At 43.5% G+C, this 22,949-nt stretch overlaps 1 protein-coding gene across 9 annotated transcripts in view; it reads left to right on the forward strand.

Moving 5' to 3' along the window:
• The window catches only part of dab1a (DAB adaptor protein 1a), a 247,672-nt gene that overhangs the window by 217,854 nt on the left and 6,869 nt on the right, over positions 1 to 22,949 (forward strand). For 5 of the 9 annotated variants that reach the window (XM_081606533.1, XM_081606534.1, XM_081606535.1 and 2 more), the window contains 10 exons: positions 3,160 to 3,279; positions 3,678 to 3,716; positions 4,224 to 4,286; positions 6,443 to 6,496; positions 16,348 to 16,410; positions 16,522 to 16,618; positions 18,519 to 18,925; positions 20,163 to 20,358; positions 20,453 to 20,601; positions 21,941 to 22,037. In XM_081606533.1, the coding sequence (XP_081462659.1) occupies positions 3,160 to 3,279; positions 3,678 to 3,716; positions 4,224 to 4,286; positions 6,443 to 6,496; positions 16,348 to 16,410; positions 16,522 to 16,618; positions 18,519 to 18,925; positions 20,163 to 20,358; positions 20,453 to 20,601; positions 21,941 to 22,021 (1,269 nt within the window). In that variant the 3' untranslated portion in view covers positions 22,022 to 22,037. Of the gene's footprint in view, positions 1 to 3,159; positions 3,280 to 3,677; positions 3,717 to 4,223; positions 4,287 to 6,442; positions 6,497 to 13,701; positions 13,759 to 16,347; positions 16,411 to 16,521; positions 16,619 to 18,518; positions 18,926 to 20,162; positions 20,359 to 20,452; positions 20,602 to 21,940; positions 22,038 to 22,949 lie in introns of all 9 variants that reach the window. The other 4 variants (XM_081606539.1, XM_081606536.1, XM_081606537.1 and 1 more) reach the window with 4 other exon arrangements.

A 22,949-nucleotide genomic window follows, 5' to 3' on the forward strand; every position in this document is an offset into this window, starting at 1 on the left:
CTACATGATATCGAGTGCCTCTCTGGGCACTGATATGATTGTTGTTGCTGCTGTTGTGTCTGTGTGCCTGGTTTGTTTTATCTGGATCCAGCTGCCTTGCTCTGTAGCCATATTGATTTCCCATAGTGAGTCAATGAGGGTTTGAGTGTGTGTCACCAGCTCTAATGGCATATCCATCCTCCCAGGGCCATGAACCATGGCTCTCTGACTTAGACTGATTCCCACACACACACGCACACACACACACACCTTCCATCTGTATTCGCCAGCGCACGCTGTGATTGAAAAGCGGTTGCTTTTCCGACGTTGCCCTGCCTAACAGTGTATCACAGAGCTGTGTTTTCCTCGCTCAGCTAAGCTGCCATTTACCTGGTGTGTGCCTGAGGAAAGGTCATAATTATATTTTACTCTCTCTCTCTCTCGGACTTGAACCCGCCGTCGCCGGTGCTCGGGCTGTTAGCCGTGGTGGAAACAATGAGAGGGATGAAAGGCGCAGAGCTTATTGCTGTGGCTGTAATTGGAAAGTAACCACTTTGATGTGAATTAACAGAGTGTCTCTGTCGTCATGAAGTCTAAGACTTAAAGTTGTTCAGAAAAGGCCAATTTAGGGTTACATTCAAAAGTAATTGGCTTACTGCTCAAAGTCCCAGAACAAGAAAGACGGGTCTTATTTGGTCAGCTCTGTGCAGATGGAGGAGCCCTAATTGTGTCAGAAAGGATTGCCTCAGAGTTCAGTCTTTGTTGCAACTTTATGCAAAACTTACCAGAGTTAATATTGTGAATAAAAAAATCAGCTTTTCAGGGTGGTGGGAGAGCTGGGGGTCAAAATTCTCATCATTGTTTAAATGTGTGAAAAATAAAACTCCCACCATTGAAAATACAAACCAAAAAAAAAAAGGACAGTGCTGTGAATATTTCTTCTGTTTTTGCTCTTTTTTTTGTCACATTTACAAATTTCTAAAAGCATAATATTTTTTCTGAAATGCTTTGATAAGCACCACCAAAATGTTCCACCTTTTGCTTTGCTGTCTACAGAATATTTTTTTTCTCCAGTTTTTTTTTTTGTTTTGTTTTTTGAGCAAAGGTGAGGCGGACCCTTGTGTTTTCCATCTGGAAACTTTCCCAAGGATGCCATTTTGGCCCTGTCTCTTTCTTATTGTTGAGTCATCAATCATGACCGTAGCTGAAGCAAGTGAGACCTGCGGTGCTTATTAAGTCGTCTTTTTTCGGACATAATGTTAGCTGTGGTTTACCAGAGTCCCAAAGCCTTGGGAAAAAAAAGCTTTCTAACCCTTCCAAGACTGATTGATGTCAATGACTTTGTTTTTTTTTTTACCTGTTCTTGTATTTCAGGTTGTGATGTCTTTTTTCCAAAGAAATATATTTTATTGTTCCGCTGTGGAGAAAGAAATTCAGTAGATTCATCAGCTCTACATGTCGGTGCTGAGAAAGGCGACAAATTATGGAAATATCTGACTCATGTCCACGCAAGCAAATTCCGAGATGCAAACATTTTATCCTCACTTTAGCGTGAATTACGAGCTCAAATTTTTTTATAACCCTCTAAACCTTGCTTCTCGTTTTCCCAGCGTTCTTTGTTGTAGTTTTCTGTCGTTATCGCTGCTTCTCTTCTGCTGCGTCACCTGCTCCATCGTTACTTTATTTTCTGTCAGGCTCTGACTTTTACGTAGAATCGAAATACTTCTTTAAAAAAAAAGGTTTAGAGCTGATAAGATTTGAAAGTTTGTCATAAACTCCATAAATGGATTCCATTTAGTAATTTTTCAGCTTTTGGGGACAGGCAGCGCGAGTTAGGACTTCATGCCAAACGCTATCAAAACTCCCTCCCCCCGTTTCTGAAAACACTGCGTCCGTCTCATCTGCTCATGAATCTAAAATGCTGTCTGCCTATAAGCTGGTACTTCGTCAGGGATGGCGAGTCTGCGTTTTTATTCTTCTGCTACTGACGTGGCGTGCATTGTGAAATGTAAAGCGGATTTGAATTTGAAAGAGTGACAGTATCTCTCACTGTTGGCTCAGTTGGGGGGGGTAGAAAGATTACCACAGCGTGTCTGTCTGTCACCAGAAGTGGGATGGCTGAGAATATCTCGCAGAGAGGCAACATTAAAGGAGAACCGCTTTATGCAAAGCACCGTTCAGTCTATGAACTCTGAGTGCACTCTGCAAATCTTCAGTCAATAATTGATTAGGTCTCAAACACGGCTGCACTGTTAGACTCCTTGCGGTCGTGCCGCCGCGACGGTCGCACGCTCGGGTTTGTCGGCGTTGTTGCTTTCCAGAGGTTGCGCAAGGTAAGACCGAGAGGCTGGCGTCTTGCTCATGTAACTGTCCGGAGCTGATTGAGAGGAGGAACGCAGCTTGTAGTTATTGTGGAGATAAATGTCCTGTCTTCGTGTGCAGTGGGTGGGGAGGGGGTTTAGCCCGGTTTTCAATTCGGGAAGTCCCATTTTCAAAGCCGTGTCACCGCGGCTCTGACAGCAATCAGTTCAAGAGCTGCGTTACCTGTAATGAAAGATTTTAAACGCGCTGATTGCATTGTTTGTTTTTCCCTGATGCTAATGCATTCGGTCGACTCGGGCAAAGTGCTGTGTTTGTTTTCAGATGGAAATGATTCATTTTGTTCCTGTTCTGTTTGGAAATCAGATTGCTTGATTTTTTTTTCTTTTCTTTTCTTTTTTAAGGCTGGTAATCCTCTCTAGTCAGAAGAAACACAAACTAAGAGGTTACAAGGGAAGATTTTCCGTAGACAGCACAAGGTAGAATTTTCCAAAATGGACGGTTAATTGGCTTATTTCTCAATTTCCATAAGCTGTTTGTGCTCCAGATGTTTTCCACAAAACATCTGGATTCACGCGGAGATTAAATACACACACCCAGGCTGTGTGCAATTCACAAGTGTGCACTTTATTTGTTGATCTATCGCATAAAATCCCTATAAAACACATTGAATTTGGCGTTTTATAACGTAGCAGAACGCGAATGTCATTGGACTGTGCGTGAACAGAATGTAATCAGCCCTCAGGTGAAGGACAATCAGGTTTCAGTCACCTCAGGTTAGTCAATCATTATTAGAACAGGCTGTCAGAATGTGAGTTTTAGACAAGCGTTGCTGGTTAACACGTTCTCTCGTTGTTCTAGGCCGAGCCTGTGATTCTGGACCTGCGGGACTTGTTCCAGCTCATTTATGACATAAAGCAGAGAGAGGAGATGGAGAAGAAGGCCCAGAAAGACAAGCAGTGTGAGCAGGCCGTCTACCAGGTACTTGTGAAGCATTTTTAATTTTTTTCCTCTTGTGTAACGTCAAGCGTTCCCTGCCTTAAAACTAGAGCCTTTTGACAGGTGAGCTCTGAAGATAGATAAAAAGAACGCCGGGTAGACACTTTTCGGTTCCGTTAATGGCACCATCTGCACATTGTGCTTATTCCTCCCTCTCTTCGCATTTCCTGCTTAATTTCTTTTTATTTCGCTGTAATTTTCTCTTTGATGATTGCCCAATGATTATCTGAGTGCTGGGAAGTCTCTCTGTGCTTTCCGCCTACCGCTTCCACTCCACTGGCTTAACTCTCCACCTCTCTTCTGTCCTTTGCTCCTCTTCTCTTCTGTTTTATTTCTCTCTCTCTCTCCTTCCCTCGCTCCCGCCGGTGCGCCTGCTTCAGACGATACTGGAGGAGGACCTGGAAGACCCGGTCTACCAGGTAACTCCCTGACCAATCACATCGCCTCACTGTCACCTGCTGCACTTTCTAGCTTGCTCCTCTCTGTGTGCACTGTGGGGAGACAGCTCCGGTTTGGGGGTCAGTGTGGGAGTAGCCGGGTACATAAAAGGTGGAAGTTTTCCAGAATCATATATTGGATATATTATTGTGTGTGTGTGTGTGTGCGTGCGTTTTATGCAGCCAAGAAAATGAGTGCATATGGATCTGAAGTGTGTGTTAATGAGTTGTTTCTGGTTGTTTTCTTCTTTCTTTCTTGCTGCTTATAGTCTCCATGTATGTCTGAGATCTGTTCTTCAACTGCTTTTTAATGACGATGCTCTTTACTAATCACCTCTGCAGTTTCCCCCACTTTTTTCTCTCAATTTCTCAAAATCACCCAATTTTTTCTTCTTCTGCTTCTTCTTCTGTTTTTCTTCTCTTTTTTTTTTATTTCTCCCCTCCATCTCCTTTCCCCCCCCACTCCCTCCGCTGCTGCTGACGTTGTAGTACATTGTGTTTGAGGCCGGACACGAACCCATCCGTGACCAATCAGAAGAAAGCATTTATCAGGTACTCGCAAGCTCACGTCCCCCGCTTGTGTCTCGCTTTAGCTTTTAGGCTGTGAGTAAACTGCTGACGAGCCGCTGAAAGCGTGTAAAGTTCCACAGATTTAATCTCCTCCATTTACCGGACCATCTTTATGGGCTGCATTGCTCTTTAATGGGATAAAAGTATCGTGGCGGCTACATAAAATTAATGGCTCCTGTTTTTAAAGCACAAAATGTGCAGTTGGGAAGTAAAAAGCTGTAAATATGGGCGTAAATGTAGCAGCCAAAAAGTTTCTCGGAGGACCAGTCCTGCTAAAGCCCGCAAGTCTAGGGAGATGAGTTGTTTTCTCCTGCTCCTTAGAGACGGGGGCAGACCTCCGAGGGATGATGAAGTGCGGTGGGGCGGGGGGATGCAGAGAGGAGAGACGCTGTGGTTATTTCAGGCGTCACCGTGGAAGGCAGACCCACCGTCCCCATGTACCACACCTCCGTTCCCCTCCTTTCCAAGCAGATGAAAGCAAGTGGAAGGGGGAAGAAAGATTAATCACCAGCCCCTTGTTTGATCTTTAAATAAAATGGATTGAAAGGGTTGGGGTGGCCGGCGGGCGGGCAGGGAGGTGTATGGACTGTGCTGGCACATGCACAATCATACAAAAACAAACACACATGCTAGCAAATCCCTGCGCATACATCAGACGTAGGAAACCAGTGGGCTGAGCCAGCCTGCAGCCACAGAGGAGCTGCTGGATGAATAAAGATGGCCGCTTCTGGAGATAGGCATGTGTAAGACGTAAACAAGGCATTGAAAGGAGGCGACGGGATGAAGGAAGCTGTGCCAGACTTGCGTCCAGATTTTTTATTTTTATTTATTTATTTATTTTTTTAGCAGTGTTTGTTTTCATTCACAACTCAGTCTAACCAGAACACAGCAACAGTGCCCTTCAAAAGTATTAATATCCTCTGAACCGCAAACGTCAACGTATTTATTTGGGATATTATGTCACTACAATGCGGTACATGGCTTTTTAATTCTTTTACAAGTACAAAAACCTAAACGCATTTGCATTTGATAGTTAAATTCAGCTGCCTTTACTCTAGAGTGCAAACAGCTGCCTTCAAATGTCACCTAATTAGTGAAGTAATGTAATCTCTATATACAGATTTAGTTGAAATTGAATGTTAAGAAGTTCCCATTTAAAGTTTAACACCACCCATGCAAGGGACACAACAAACAGGTGGCTGGTAATGTCCCTGTGGTAAAAGCATGGTGGTGGCAGTATTATGCTGTGCAAACAGACACAAGGAAAGTTGGTCAGAGCTGAGATAAAGGGTAATTCTGGGGGAAAACATGCAAAAGACTTATTGGAGTTCAATCTGGAATCCTAAACTTAGTCAATATGAGAATAGAGTAAATCAAAGCATATTTATGTCTTTGAATGGCCAAAATCAGTGGCATGACCTGACAGAGCTCCTTCAAATCTGACTGAGTTTAGAGTTATTATGTAAATATATGATAACTTGCGCAAAAGCTGATTCTACAAAATCTTGGTAGAAACTGAATAACTCGTTGCACAATTTCTGTGTAAAAAAACAACAACTTTAAAAGCCAACCATGTATCCCAACCCTGATTTACGTTGGTTTGTTATCTAAAATCCTAACAACATGCACTAATGGCCGAGGTTGGAAAATGTGAAAAGTTCAGAGGATGTGAACACTTTCGCATGGCGCCGCAGCTGCGCGAGCTCTTCTCTAAACTCTGTGCAGTCGACGGAGAACACAAACAAAAGAAGCGACTTGATTCATACTATCACATTTTGCCATCGCGCACATACAAAGCAGTCGGTCTGACACTGAGATATTACATGTCTCCACGTGTGACAGTGTGAGTTATTACATGTCTGAAGGTGTGATCGGCAGCCTGGATAAGGCCTTTATTAACCTAGTCGATGAGCTTTCATTCCGCCGATTTTAATCCCGATCACATCCCAGCGCCACACAAGTCACATCAGTCACCGGCGACCGATGTGATTCACGTTGAGGCCAGTCGCAGGGATTCGTGTTGGCTACCTGTGTGTCGTCGTGCTTGGAACAGTTGACGTGTAATGTCTGATTGCCTGCTGATCTGGAGGTAACGGGCTCTCTTGACTGTTCTCTGAATCCATTGGTCAACTGTGTAGGTGCCCACCAGTCAGCAGAAGGAAGGGGTCTATGACGTCCCAAAGCGACACCCAGTGAGTGACCGAGTGTTGTCGCCCGCGTTCCTGGTCATCTACCTCAGCCTGCCTCCCCATTCCCAGACAAACCTCTCAGCTGATTCACCATCACTCAAGTGGAATGAAAACACCTCCTAGATTACAGCTGTAACCTTTGATTCTCCTTCAGATTAACAGCCGTCCCTCACACTGATCAGGATTATCTGATCACTTGCCCTGAGAGGTTTGCTGGGATTCAGTGCCCTGTGCGGTGTGCTGTTACTGCTTTGTGCCGTGACCAGTGGTGGCTCGTGTCCTGCTCCTCGTTGCTCCGCGGTGCCTGCTTCCTATGGGACAGTGTGTGTGTGTGTGTGGCATGCGAGTCGGCTCGGCGAAGCATGCCTGGCGATGGTTAGACAGTTGTGAGTCCTGTGAAAACTTGCATGGCCGTGTGTCAGATTGCATTGAACTCATGCTGTGTCTGTGTTATCTTTTGACTCCTATTGTGCATGGCATTACTTTGAAAATGTATTTTGTATTTGGAGTGGTGGAGCAGATCTTTATTGTGTTAATGCATATAAGTGTTTGATCGTGTGGTTTACAGATGTGGTGAAATTTAATGGCAGCGCTTTTAAAGATTTGTAAAAAAAAAAAAACTGTAAAATACATTCATTTTTTGAGGTATTTCTGAGAAACTAACCTATTATATCAACACACAGGCCCATTTATTTTAGCCACTGGTAACATTCTGATCAAACGCTGGTGTTAAATTAGCCACGAGTAAGCAGATTGAGAGCTGGAAAAACATTTCCAATGCTCACCTTTAGAGATTTGTAACAAAGAGTGGCATCTTAGGGAGACCGTGTGTTCATTACAACCATGAAACACTGCAACATGCCAACCAGTGTCTTGATCTGCATCCCAGAAAAACAGTCTTCTCTGTTCTGCTATCACCAGCGTAAGCATGGAGTTTGATGAATTCCACTGGAGCCATGTGATTCAGTCACATTTGACTTAAAACTTCAACCCCCTTCTTTTTTGTTTGCTTTCACTTCAGTGGTATTGGAAAACATTACACCGTATGAAAATAACACTGGTTTCCTCTTCCGACGCATTTGGCACAGTAGCATACACCATTTGATCACCAGCTGTCACTCAACCACATTAGAACTGCAAGACTCATACGAGATGTGTATTTTATTAAAGGGACAGTATTATATAAAATCTTTCTTTTTTTTTTTTGCTCTATTTTATATTATGACGTTATTCCTTTACCAAAACATGCCTGGAGTGTTGCTTTGATGCATCCTTTCATTCATGTTTAATCTCCCATGTCAACTAGTCAGTCTTCGAGGTGCAGCTCCTCCTCAGAGCTTCAGTTTCCAAGGTTCCACTTCACAGAGCAATTCCCCCACTCAGCTCCTTCAGACTAGCCAGTAGCAATTAGCAATCACCTGGTGGAACAGAGCATCTGCTGAGCTCATTACAGGAGCTACTTCTCGGTTGATAGAGAAGCATGTCGTGATGACTTTCTGAAGGCAGAGTGTCGGAAAGAGCAGGAGTTTTTAAAGAGACAGAGGTCCAGTTTCAAGGTGTTAAATTACAGGGTCAAATTTCTTTTAAGCCGTATTTGACAGAGCATTTTTATAGCAACTGAAGGAAACAAAGTTAGTCACTTGCGCTATAAAATGGTATTATGTGCCTGGAAAATACATATTACTTCCCCTTTAATGCGTCAATAACGATTCAAATGTAACAAGAACTCTGCTTGATCTGACACAACACTGTGACGTATACTATCTCGCCTCGGGATGCTGGATGCTTGAAATCAAAACTTAAACAAATTGACCACTTAATGTCTCAGTAATTTAGCTCTTTATTAACTGAACCCTTTAAGTGTTTCTATTTCATGTCAATTTATCCTTTGCACATGGGGGAAAAAATGAGTTGTTGCTATAGTAAAGCAAATGCACCAATCAGAACACGGTGAGCTCCACACAGTCGAGTTTTTCAAACTGTGAGCCTACATGGCAAGACAAGAAACAGAGTGACAGCAGCTTAAGGTTGAACTTTTCAGCAGCAAACACTCCAGGTTGGTTTGACATGAAACAAAGGAATATGTGGAACAAGCTCTTACTCACTGTAGTAAGTTTTGAGGGATTTGTAATGTTTTTGGGTCTATTACTTTTTCAAAGACCATAGAAACCTGGTTAGAATACAGTGCAGTTTTAGCAGGAAAATTATCATAAATGTGTAACAAAATTCATAGAGAAATAGTTTATCTGATACTATTTGGGTCTCACAATCTGGTATATAGGAAGACTAAGTATTGTCCTATTGGTGAAAGGGAGGGGGAGCACCAGGGGTGCCAATAACTGTGCCACTATTGCACTGATTGGACTTGTACTGGCTGATGGTGAATTTGGGGTTTAATTAAAGGTCTGTAGATCTGTTCCATTTTTTTTTACTGATTCCAACATCTGACCAATTGATTGGCGTATCTGAATTTGTTGAAAATGTTGATTCTAAAAAAAGCATTTTCTTCCACAAATATCCATCCATCCATTTTCTTGCACCCTTGTCCCTTAATGGGGTCGGGAGGGTTGCTGGTGCCCATCTCCAGCTAACGTTTCGGGCGAGAGGCGGGGTACACCCTGGACAGGTCGCCAGTCTGTCGCAGGGCAACACAGAGACACACAGGACACACAACCATGCACACACACACTCTCACCTAGGGGCAATTTGGAGAGGCCAATTAACCTAACAGTCATGTTTTTGGACTGTGGGAGGAAACCGGAGTACCCGGAGAAAACCCACGCATGCACAGGGAGAACATGCAAACTCCATGCAGAAAGACTGGGCCGGGAATTGAACCCAGAACCTTCTTGCTGCAAGGCAACAGCTCTACCAACTGTGCAGCCCTTCCACAAATATATTCAGATTAATAGTTGCATATTTCTATTTATTAGAGCTAGATTTTGCTACTCCGTCAAGAAAAAAAAAAAAAAATCCATCATGTGTTCATGTCTGTAATATCTCTAAATGCTTGTTACTGTGCCGATAATGAAAGATGACCTTCGCTTGTGTCAGGCTGCCTTATATCTCATCTGCTCTCTATCTGACTATAAAGATGATCGTTTTATTGCCGCCCGATTCAATCTTCTGTAATCCAAACACTGGCGGTAATCAGGCTGCCGTCCTGTGGTTATGTGGGAGTGAATGTCTGGTTAGGTGTGACACCTCCTCCCCTCGAGTTTATTGTATTCCACATTCACATGCGCCCTCATTACAATGCAGATCCCACCATGTTTGTCTGCTTCCCTCAGCAGTAGTTTTTTGTTTGCTCTCCCCCCCTTTAAACTGCTATCCTTGTTCTCTGCTGGCAGTCACATTCAAAATACCATAAATTTAGGTAGCATCAGTCTCACAGTTTTCTGGATGCTTATTATCTCCACATTTGGTAAGAAGCTTACAGGCACCGTAGTACTTTTTTTTTTTTTTGTTCTCCCCTCACCGGCTTACGGCACATGCTGCTTTTTGGATTGCCTTTGCGCCGGTAGGTGTCTGGACGGGACCGAATCCAACACGTTTCTGTTGTCGTGGAACCAATTGGACTTTGCAGCACTCTGAAAACACTTTAATTTGATCTGAAGATAAATCCAGCGTCAGAGGGCGGCACGCTCCCGCTGTAATGCCCTTCAATCTTCTGAGCGTGAGACGCATCAATCTCTAATGCCACTAGGCGAGGAGCATATCGTGTTTTCCAACAGGAACCCGTTCCCCGATGCTCCGGAAGTCAGAAACATCATTCAGAGAGCATGATGGGTACACGCTGACAGAGCTTTGGCACGGCAGCATGTAAACTGTTGGAAAGTGGAAATATCTCTTGAATAAAGTCAGCAGGATGTAATTTTCTCTTAGTCTAGTCTGACCAGAAGCAACCACAGGCTTGTAGTCTTTTAAATTGTCACATAACTTATTTGTTTGTTTGTATTCGAGGTATGAGGCAACTATTAGATGTTACAATTTGAAGTAGGGTGTATTGCCCAGAAACACACTGACATGTCGGGAAGAAGCTGGAATCAAACCCATAACTTTCTGATTGCAGGAAGATTTCTCTACCCGCTGGTCCTCAGGCAGTTAGTTGATAGTTTTTCACAGGAGCTTCTAATCAAACCTAATTACAAATTTAAATTTAAGTCGATAAAGTAACACAATCGCCATAACTAAAAGCTTTTAAGATTTGAAACACTTTATTCTAGCTGCTGTTTATTGATTAAACGGATTGATGTGATTCTCCGATTTTTAAAAAAGTATATTTATATAACTGTAAGATACAAACTAAAAAGCACATTTTGAAAACTGGCAAGGTGGCTCCCAAACCTAAATGCTGCTCAGAGCCCAAATGAGCCTACGGCCGGCCCTGCCACGGTTTTCACTGCTGATATAAATCGGCAGCGCTCTCAGCCGGACGGATGCTGGACGGTGCCATGAAGTGACGTGTGCGCATGTGCGCACACCACACCTCAGACAAAATGATCCCATCAGTACAGACGTGACCTCCTGTCTGCGGCGGTCCCTTCTGGTGTTTACTCTGTCACCTTCTTAAACGATGGCAAATCAATAAAACACACACAGACACACACGCACACACACACATACCCATAAAGCCATCCCGATCTACAGAGCTCTTGATCTGGTCAGACCTGTAATAATGCGTTGAATCAACACAAGCCTCGGAGTCCGTATGTAGAGGTCAGCATATCACATTTCCAGCGGACAGACGCGACAGCTCCACTCAAACACTGGATTACTGATAACGTGGTATGATAGGATCACGACTGTAAATTACACTCTGGGTTGTTTTACCTTTGGAGTTTAAACAAAGGTTATGCCACACACACGCACGCAGACACACACATACACACACATGAAGAACTGTAGAGTCAGTCCTTCTGTTTGTCTGTGTTCCTGCAGCTCTGGATCATCCGTTTTATGTGACAGACCAACGCAGATTAGTTCAAATTGTGAAGCGAAAAGGAAAACGAAGCATGGTTTTCAATAACTTTTTTTTACAAACAACTTCTGAAAAGTGTGGCATGCATTGAGATTGTGATTTGACAAAATGTGAACAATTTGTAGGAGATATGGATACTTTTTTAAGGTACTGTAACCATTCATGGATCCTCCGAGGTTTAGGAGATGCACCCAGTTTCAGATGGTGAATGAGAGAAGATTCAGTCGTAGCATCTACGATTTTATTTTTCTGACTTGTGTGCATTGTTTGCACAAGGTCAGCGGTGCTTGCGCCGCATGCCAGCGCAATCAGTCACTCGGCAGGGACTCAACAAGGTGGCGTTAATTAAAGGGGATGCATTAATTGTGTGCAGAACACATGTGTGCAGGTAATTACTGTTTCCCCGGAGACGGCTAATTGATAGGTCTGCGGCTGCGATGATGAGGACTATACGGGCTGGGCGAAGGGATGGCGAAAGCGTCTAACGGGCACAAAGGGATAATTGGCAGGAAGGGAAGCGCGAGAGCGAGGACAGAAGGACAAACTGAAGGAAAGCCAGCAGCAGACTGCAACTTTCAGCAAAGATGGCAGATACTGTACGATTCAATAGATAACACACACCAACACACACCCACGCCACAAAATTCAGACAAATGTGTTTCATCAGCTAGATTGAAATGAGCGATTATGAGTTCAGATTTTTTGAGGGAAAAAAAGCTCAGTAGAAAAATGAGCTGTGCTTTTAGACCTGATTACGACTGCCCAATGTGTTATTGTTTTTCAGCATCAGCTAATGATGGCCATATCTCATGCTTTCATCCAATGAAAGCAGCACACTCAGTAATATTGTCACGCAACAAATACGGCACTGGCTTGGCTCAGACCAGTCTGCGCCTCGTGTCGGGGCCAGAGCCGGAAACGGGAACGGAGGAGGCCTTCGTCACACCGTTGTCTCTGCAGACAGAGGAGGGCGCTATTGGTGGAGGGATTTCGCAATAGACATGAAATCATTCCGACACTCTGAGCCTTTCACGTTTTTTGTAAAACACAGACTTGGTCGTACTTTATTGGGATTTCGCGTGACGGACCAACAGAGAGTAGTGAAAGGCTTTAATGTAGAAAGAGTTGATACGTGGTTTTCAAAAATATTTCAGTAATAAAATCTCAAATTGGTTTTTAACATCAATTTTCAAGTTTTTCTGCAGATTCTCGGTTGCATTTAGATCTAGACTTTGATCAGTCTATTGACATTTGCACTGCTACCAATCATCTGCTCCTATGCTATATTCACATTTCCTTGTATTTTAATTTATATAGTATAAAGTTTATGTATAGAGAGATTACTTTTATCCTGTTATTGGTACTTGTAGGTAATATTTGTTCTATTTTATAAGGTTATTTCACATTTTGTACTTTTTCTAACCTGTTTTTAAGTGGCGTTCTTGCAGACAGCGAAGTAAGTTTTTTTTATTATATGAGGAAATGTGTTTGTACTCTGCACATGACAATTAAGCCTTGAACTTGAACACCTGAATAAGCTTTGATTTAAACCATTCATTAGTAGCTCTACATGTATTTTAAGGACGTTGTAGTTTCCTTTCCATCCATCCTCCCGTCTTACCTGCTCCCCTCTGAGAAAACAAATTCCCACAGCATGATTTTTCAGAAATCCAGATAGTTCAGTTTTTAACCTGAAGAGAGCACTGTGTCCCACTTTCTTCTTACCATGTGACAAACTTTCAAACAAGACTTCTTAGTGAACAACTTCTGATGCCACTGTCCCACCAAATTAGTGAAATGTTCCCCTTATTATCCGTCCTGTCAACAGATTTTCCCGCCTGAGCTACGGATCTCTCCTTGTTTGGGGAAATCATGCATCATTTTTCATTGCACAGAATAATTGTGAGCTACTTTGTGTTTTTGTCACATAAAAATCCCGGTAAAATAAGTTTAGGTGCCAAAATATGGACAAGTTCAGGCTCTTGCAGAGCCCTGTGTTTGTGTCATGGTTAGCAGACGTGCTAACACGGTGTATTCAAGAGATCAAACATCACTACTTTCTGTTTATGTGTGTGTGTGTGTGAATTGAAAATAACTAACATGTTTGTGTGTGTGAGATCATTTTCATCCCACCTGTCATCTAACACTGGGGTTTGGATTACAGAACGGACATAAAAAAAAATCCCAACATCAACATAAGCGCCAGAATGCTGTCAAACGTCAACAGTCGAAGCAGCAGGAAGTTGCAGATCTGATAGACTTAAGCCTGGACATGGTGACTCAGGTAAGCTGTACGTACACACCAGGACGTCTTCCTCTGTTTTCTGGCAGGGAGCCGTAAAGGTTAGCTCTCGTTAGCTGATTCGCTAGTCACTTCCTCAGATGAGGTTTTGTCGCCACGTCCTGATCAATTCTGCACCTCTTGCTCTCCTTTGGTCTGAAGTGACCCCGACCGTAGACCTCTGTCATTACTGAATAAAACATGCACCTTTTCCTGTTGCTATAGCAGCCAAGTTTGGCCAGGAGGACATTAGGATGCTGCGCTGCTGCGCACCCACGTTCACACCGGTGTGTGTTTGTCTAAAACTGAAAAATAGATGTAGCAGAGACGAAGCCCCCGTCCATTAGCTCCGCCGGGAGGTCTTTCAGGAGAGAAAATATCTCGCAGACAAAGTTCAAACTCGAGCAAAACACGGATCACTTCTCTGGGAGTGAATTCAGTCAGCTATTTAAAAAAAAAAGATAATTTTGTAGAGAAAAGAATTAAATCACAGAATTTTTTTTCTATGATTCAGTTTCCTTAATTTATTTTTAAAACAAATGACATTTTAAGAACTGGCTGCTAATCTTTGAACAACACAAAAACAAATCATAAGATCTTTAAGTGTTAAAAAAAACAACAAAAAAAAACAACAGGCATCCATCTAATTTGCATTTCTAAAACAAATGTTTTCACAACTCTAATCATGCAGATGAGCATCCAGTTAAGAGACTCGCACGTCTTAATCAGTTGCTGATGATAGACAGGTTACACAGCCCCAACAAGACAGCTGCCAGCGCCAACAATGAAAAGCATCCGAAGCCTCTTTCCAGAAGGTAAACCAACACCGGTTGTTCCCTGTCTGCCGGGTTCAACAACCTGGAGCCAAAGCAAATACACGGGGAAGGTTGTAAAACACACAGGTAGACAAAGGAAAGACTTCAAGGCAATACAGTCAAAAATCAAGTGGAGAAAACAAAGCAACTTTTAGCTTTCATTTTAAATTAAAGTGTTGCTCTCTCTAAGCTTTGTTGCCATGGCCAACATGTCTCAACATGCCATCAGAAATATGACTGCCTTTTAAATCATTTTCGCATTGATATGATGAATTAATTAACTTCAATCTCTTATTCCCAGAACTCATTTATAGTTAGTTAAACCTGTTTTGGTAAAAGAGAACTTTGAAATTGGTTTCAAATTAAGTTTCTGCACAACCATCATCAGTATTTCAAATAATACTGTAAATTCACAACAGTAGTAAAAAACTTTATTGGTCCTTGATGTTTGTCAGGTTGTTTTGCTATTAAGGTCCTTACTAGTGTTAAAATGACTCATTTTAAGCCTTATTCACTCTGTAACAACATCTACACTCAAGAGAGATGTCATTATTATATTTCTTCAGATGGTGCATCCACTGATCATTAAAGATTGGCTATTTGAATTTATTACCGGCCTGTCAATCTACGTAGTTTAATTGAGCTAAAAATCTCTCTACATTTTCCTGTGCATCACTAATTGTAATTCTTTTAAAAGCAAATAAAAAATTTCTTCATACTCCAAAATTTCCAAGACAGCTGAAGCAGCTCTGAACAGGAAGTTTAAAAATGTCTCCCCGAGTTCAATGTGTTTTTTCATCCCCCGAACATTTCTCAAAAGCAGCTAATTTTAGCACTTATGTGTAAAAATTAATCCCGTTGAAACTTTGTCACTGCTTCTTGTCGCATCTATATCTTGACTACTTAATCTCTGTACGAGAGCAGCTTCTGCTGCAATGAAATATACATACCACAGCCTCAGATCTTCTCCCAAGGCTTTGTAAAAGTAAACTCTTCATGACTCAACGTCGTGATCACAGATCCATTTTCTGATAGATACACAAAAGAACTTTCCGGTCTGCATGACCCATGAGTGAACGGGGGGAGAGGAGATATTCTAAGAACATTCATTATCTCTGCAAGAAATTACCCGCATCCATGATTTATGCAAATCTCTGACCATGTATTCAAGGCTTAAATTCTTTTTATCGACTAAAAATAGTTTCCTTCGGTTGCCACTGGCCAAAAGATATTAGTAATGTGCAACAAAAAAAGAAAAAGAAGAAAAAAAGGAGAGTTATTAAAGAGAACCATGGGAAGGAAATGATACAGAACAAGTTCAGATCAAAAAGATCTGTAGCTATGCCCTCTGAGACACAACACACATTATCCATCCTCCGCGAGAGGAAAACAATAACGGCTCGGGCTCAGAAGAAGACTCCTGTACAGTAAAGATGTGAGGCGGTGTGTTCCTCAGCTAGCAGAGAGCGCCGCTATCAGAAGCACATGACAAGTGTAATAAGTCATGGTGGGTATTGTCATCCTGATCATTACATCTCATTCTCCCATCTCTGCTCACCTCTCTTGTTCCCCCCTCCTCGGTGTTGCTGCAGCGGCGTTCAGGTAGGTGGCGTTTTGCCCGCATGTAGCTGCTCCCGCGTTGCATGCGGCATCCGATGCATGTTGCACCGGAATGCTAACCACTTCACGATTCGATTCCCAGACGAGCATAGCAGCCATCGCTCCCTGACCGACTGCGTTTGTTTTCTTCTTTTTCCCTCCCCTCTCTGTTTCTCAGAACATCAGCCAGTTAGAGATTTTCGGAGACATGTCCACGCCGCCTGACATAACCTCCCCGTCCGTGAGTAGCAGCCATGCCGACATAATGTGTTTCCCTTTTAATCAAACTGCATTTTTGTTTTTGCTTTTTCTTTGTATTGTTGTTTGCTCACCTGACATCCGATTCCCACAGACCCCGGCGTCCCCCGCCAACACCCTCGACCCCTCGCAGGGCCTGCAGCCGCCCACGGAACTGTTCGCTCCCTTCAATCCTGCGTCCGTGCCCTCAGGTGAGGCCTCGCTTATTCACCATCGCCGTCACCGCTATAAGCACGGGACAAACAAACGTGTTGGGAGATGAGGAGAAGCTGTGAAGTCAGAGGATTAGGATGCAGAGGACGGAGGGACGAGAGGGAGAGGGGAGGGGAGGTTCTGCTGGAATAAACAGACGGAACAGAATTGAAATGCAGATGACTGGATACTGGAGGAAAGGTGGAGTCGGTTGTGTGCTGAATATGAAACGCTTTATTAGCTTGCTGCCTCGGATGCTACTGCTGACTTACCTGAAGCTGAGGCGGCAGTGGCAGTCGAAGGAAAAGCAAAAGATGAGAAGACTGAAGTCCATTTTGGTCACTGTGGAACTACGAGCTCCGGCTTCTCGTATTGTGATTTGTGTGTAAGAAAACGAGACAATGTTGCGCACAACGCTATGAAGCCTCTTTACTTTCACATTCTTAAATAAAGTTAAGTGTCATGAAGCATCGTCCTTAACACGCCGTCCTCACTGTGAAGCAGGGCAGTGACAGTATCATGCTGGGAGGACGCTAAGCAAGAGATAAATCTGAAAGAGCGACTGGGTCACTTTTTGTGTTAATATGGCCCAGTCAAAGTCCAGACCTGAATCCAACTGCAACTTGAAAACGCATGCACACAGATACTCTCAATCTGTTCTGATTGAGCTGTCTAAGGAGAATAATCGGTGAAATCTGCCAATGTGAGGCTGGTAGAGAGTTAAAGCTTTAACTGCAGCGAATGGGCTTTCTAAAGAGACTCGATTCGTGGAGGTTAAATACAAATGCACTGCTATGTTTGGATTTGTATTTGTGAAAGCAGGATGTCCGCACATCCTTAAAAAGCCTTGAATCATTTATCTAACATTAAGGCCTTAAAATGTCTTAAATTTTGCCATGGCAGAACTATTTTATCTTTAATATTATATGTAGTTTATTTTTCTTGCGGTACTTTTCAGTTTGAGTCGCACAAACTTGAGGCGGTTGAGACTACCGCTAACCAGCTGCTAATAGGTTTGCTAGATAGCTTTTTTGCATCTGTCATGGGTAAGTATAAATCTTTCACAATCTGGCTGGATGACAGGCTGACTTCGATTGCTAATCCAAATGACATTATGTGCATTATGTGAAAAAAATGTTAACTTCTACAATATAAAAAGTGCAAAATTTCCTTTTGTGCATTCTTGTTTTAAATTTCATTCATTAAGGTGTTAATAATGTCCTAAAAAGCCTTAAATTTGAGTTGGAGAAACAGAAACCCTGAAAAAAAAGAAGAAAGAAATGAAAGCCATGCATAATTTTGCTTCCACTTCACAATTACTCTCTACTCTCTTGTTTGTGCCCATTAGATTAAAAACCAAAATAAAACACTTTTTACGTGAGGAAACAATGGAAAAGTGAAAGGGGCTATAAATTCTTTTGCACTTCCTGCCTTTTCAGGATGTCTTCATTTGCTCCCCTCCTTGCCTTTGGTCGTCGCTCTGTGTGTCTGTGTCAGAGCGGCTGAGGGTAAATGTCAACCTCCTCTCCTGTAGTTAACTACCAGAGAGCAGAAGCTGCGAACTAGTGACTGTGTAATAAGAAGTACCTTTTGCTGATGAGTTTGAGTGATTTTAATGAGACTGCATTGTGCTCTGCCTTTCCATAATGATCCTGCCTCATTCTGGAGGTAATTATTATAGTTCACCATGACCATTAAGCGGCTCCGCATTAGCTGCAGGCAGAAGTAGGGCAGCGCTCTCTGGTGATGCATGTCTTATTATCTTTGTGGGTTTGTGCACAGAGGAGAAGCACCAAATGTGGGTTTTCTAATCACAAGACTGTCCTCTCTTAGGCTTTATGAAAAGAACGAGGAAAAATGGAACGACTCTTTCTAATGTTGCCCGATCCGTGCTTCCAGGTTATGTGACGATGGGAGCAGTACCTCCTGGCCACTGGTCCCAGCAGGCGTTTGCTGCCCAGACGCCGCTAGCCTTCGGGGTCCAGTCCCCTCTGGGCCCCGTGGCCCAGGTGATACCGGGTGGACAGCCTCTGATCTGGGGCCAGGCCAACATCTTCCCCGCAACCCAGCAGCAGTGGGCCGCCATGGCGGCTGGAGCCTTCTCCCCGACAGCCTACCTCCCGGCCCAACCTGTGGGCACTCTGCCCGCTGCGATGTTCCAGACGCTCGCCCCGGTCACCACCGTGACTCCGGCCAGCGAGAGCCAGACGGGCGCCGGGGCCAGCGCCTCCGCTCCGTCCCCGTCGGCTTCGTCGAGTCCGCAGCACGGAGAAGGGCCGAAGAAGATGGGCAAGGAGATGTTCAAGGTGGGGGAGCGGCTCGAGTTGAACCAAATGTGTAATGGTTATACAGCGTAACGTTTTCATAATAATTTATTTAGCATTTTTCTAAAAACTCAGGCACTTTACGGGAATCCAAAATTACAAACCAAACACTTGAGTGCATCAAACAAAAGGATAAAAGGAAAAAAAAAAGCTACTAAAAATCACAGCAGTGGGCATCAAAAAAACACGATAAACATAAAACATGACATTAATGATGCATCAAAAGCTGTTCTGAAAAGATGTTTTGAGTTCTGTAAATAGGTGCAAATTTTTTTTTTTTTATTTTGTCTGGTCTACATGGAATCAAAATTGTGCATGCATGCTCAAGTCCATGCACACATTTGCTCTAATACTGGATGAATGTCCCAAGTTGGACTTCAGCCATGTTCTATTTTCACTTGTTCAGCTTTCACAGATCGTGTGACGGGTTTGAGGTCCAGGTTGTTCAGATGCTTAATGCCAAGTTATGTTTTGTATTCTTAACTTGTTGAAACATCTTATTTTCAATAATCTGACTCAAGCTGCCATCAGATGAAAGCAAACTGGTCCTGCGTATGCGTCCATTTCTCCTTTAGGATTAACAAATTGTTGTGCAAATTATTCAATCCTCAAATAGAAAGGTATAATTAAAGCCCCGAAATGAATTGAACGTTAATGTCCGTGATGAGTCATATTTAAACTTCTGATCAGAAATGTATTTAGTTCGACTGCCTGCTTCTTCTCCACCCTGTTTGTTTGCTCTTCCTGTTTGTGTTGCGCTGCGTCACATAATTGGGTTTTAGTCACATTCAAAACTGCAAACAGGAGTCAGAGCTCCGAGAGAAGCATGGAAACTGTTTTTTAAGAATTTACCACGTCTGGTTCTCCTTTTCTCCTCACTTTCTGATTTTTTTTAAAATATATTGTTTAATGGGTTTAAATACAAAGTGGAATGAAAAGTGGAAAATAATAGATTTTGACTTAACACATCATATCAACCAAAGTTCAAGCACATTCACCACACAAAGTTTTTGATTGGCTTTAATAGAAGAGTCTTTGACCCGTGCTGAACCCAATCTAGTTTGTAGACTCAAGTCACACATAATCCACTATTAACTGTATTAAAGCTGCAATCAGCTGAGCTACATCTGAACAGTTTGTTCATTATATAAAGAAAAAAACCTTTAAAGTTACTCTAATGTTCGCTGCAGCTCTGACCAGACGTCACCTGTGCTCTCAGGATTTCCAGCTGGCGAAGCCTCCAGCCATGCCGTCCAAGAAGGGCGAACAGCCCAGTCTAGCGGGAACCTCAGAGGCGTTCAGCTCTTACTTCAGCCGCGTGGGCACCGCCCAGGACACGGACGACTGCGACGACTTCGACATTTCCCAAATGAACCTGACGCCGGTCACTTCCACGACGCCGTCCACCAACTCCCGTGAGCGACCTAACGCCGCCGCCGACCTTCCAGCTGGAAGGTCACCGTGAAAAAAAAAAACACCCAAAAAAAAAAAGTCTGTTCTCCTCTGCAGCTCCTACGCCGGCCCCCAGGAAGAGCTCCCCGTCCAAGTCCTCGGCCTCTCACGTCAGCGACCCGCCCACGGACGCCACAGACCCGCCCACGGACGACTCGTTCGGGGAAGCGGAGGGCAGCCCCAGTCGCAGCGGGGAGGAGGACGCTGTAAGTGTGTGTATGCCTTTAAGACGTCCCTCGTGATGCCTCTGTAGCCTACATGGTGCGTTAATGTGTGCTGATAAATAGCCTTTGCTGCAGTGTTGGCGGGCCAGGTAATCACTCTGGCTGATTAGCGGGCCGATGCTGCCAGTGTCGCTTGACGAACGCGCATTCGTGCCGGAGCGCATAAAAATGCACATCAGACGTGGTTTACTGCATGAATAGCAGCACGCGGGAATGCGGCAGTGTGCGTGTGTGTGTGTGTGTGTGTGTGTGTGTGTGTGTGTGTGTGTGTGTGTGTGTGTGTGTGTGTGTGTGTGTGTGTGTGTGTGTGTGTGTGTGCACATGCATATGTGTGTGCATGGTCAACACAGCGTTAAATTAGCTGGTGGAATTGTCAGAGACATCATTAAGCTGTTATTAATATCAGCCAGGTAGCGTCCATACATCACCACTTCTAAACAGACAGGTTCATCTCTGCTGGGACGGCTGGAGGAGGCAGAGTGCCCCGCTTCCTCTTCCTGGGGCAATTAATAGTTGTTGGGGGTTTTTTCCACCGTAACCGACAATAAGAAGTGAGGGAAAAGCTAAAGAAGAAGAAGAAAAGTAGAATGTCTGACCTTCTAAGAAACAAGGCTTTACTCTTCGATTTTTTTCTCTTTTCTATTTCTTTCATGCTTTGCATCTTTTCTCTCTCTCTCTCTTTCCTGAGCTCCACTCCCCCAGCGTGAAACATTACTTTTATGCCTCCAGTCCAGCTTTATTGGAAAAAAAGAGGACTTTCACGCTGTTGAAAATGTCAGTAGGCCTAAATAACACACATATGCCTTTTCACAACCCTGGCCCCTTTAAAAAAAAAGAAAAGGGAAGGTGGAGGAAAAAAATTGCAGAACTGGTGGCGGCACAGAGTGAGTGCAGTGAAAAGGTTACGGAGGGAGAGAAGAGGGCAGGCAGGATGGCGTGAACGCAGAGAAGCGGCGTCCCGCTCTCTGCGGGGGGAGGTGTAAAAAGCAGAAGTGTTTCAGCGCCGGATCGATGGAGCTAACTCCACGGAGGCTTTCATAATTGACCACTGTAAACGAGTGCGTGCACGAGTGTTGTGTTTATGCGCGCTTGAAATGATGTTTCTGAGAAAAGGGACCAACTGGATGGGGGGTTTTTTCTCCCTCTCCTTCAGATTGCTAAAACCTTTATCTTTGCTTGCTGTCTGCTCTGTTCTTAGTCTTTACCAATCCTTCAGTCTCAGATTTATTCTTCTCGATCTGCTCTTTCCTTCTCTATTTTTTCCCCCCCTGTCAATTTCACCTCCTTTTCCCTCCTTCCTGCCCCTTCCTCTCATCTTTAGGCGTGTGGTTCTGGGTCACCCTGCCCCAGTGAGACAGCAGAGCCCAGCCCAGAACAGGCCAGTCCAGAGGCTGGGAGCTAGATGGCAGCAGGGCAGGGTAGGTATGACTCCCCCCTCTTCAGCCTTCGCTTTCAATCCTCCCTCCTTCATTTCTCTGCACGTATCTGTTCTTCTTTTTGCCTGTCATCTTTTTACTCCTGTGTTGTATTTCTTGGTCTTTTTTTTTTTTTTTTTACCTCAGTTGTTGTGTGATTGTCCTTTTTATGACGCATCCTAATTCAGTATGGGTTTTTCTATTTGCAGTGTCTTTCATACCCATTGAACACATTACATTTTGGCACAGCTGCAAACTATAATTGTTTTTCTTTTTCTTTTCTTTGTGACCAACATAGAGTAGAGGATGACTCTGAAGGAAAAGGATGCAAAGAATTTTTTTTATCTGCATTTGTGTTCATCTCCTTTACTCTAATAAAGTCCAGCACATACACAGATTCTTTCACAGAGGTTTTCTAAAATATTTCAAAGTAATGTAAGTCTGGAAAGCTGGAATACCAAGACACAATCCTAATGGACACACTACTGACCTGACGCTTGCAAAAGCAGCCAATCCAGGAGAAGCATTAGTTTTCCTTGGTGCCGATTGGCTGTTCCCCCAAAGGTGGAGATAAGGGAGACTGTCGATATAAACTTTTGTTTGTGCAACATTAAAAATAGCAATGAAGCAGCCCATAATCCATGGTCCCAAAACCAGTTTGCTAATCTCAAATTAGCAGCCTTATGGTCCTTGTCTGTTTTATAAAAAAGATTCTACAGAGGAAGAAATCATCAGAGCTCCGGTACAGTGGAAACAATTCTCACTTATTTATAGGAATTACAGCAAATCTTTTAAAATTGAACACATCACACAGAAGAGTCACTTTCTGTAGACTCTCTAACGTGAAAGAAATTAGCCTGGTCATCTGTGGAATCAAAGACAGTGACAATCTGCAGCGCCACCATTTGGCTGGAG

This window comes from Poecilia reticulata, chromosome 4 (genome assembly GCF_904066995.2).
Source record: "Poecilia reticulata chromosome 4, P_reticulata-male-v2, whole genome shotgun sequence".
NCBI lineage: Eukaryota > Metazoa > Chordata > Actinopteri > Cyprinodontiformes > Poeciliidae > Poecilia > Poecilia reticulata.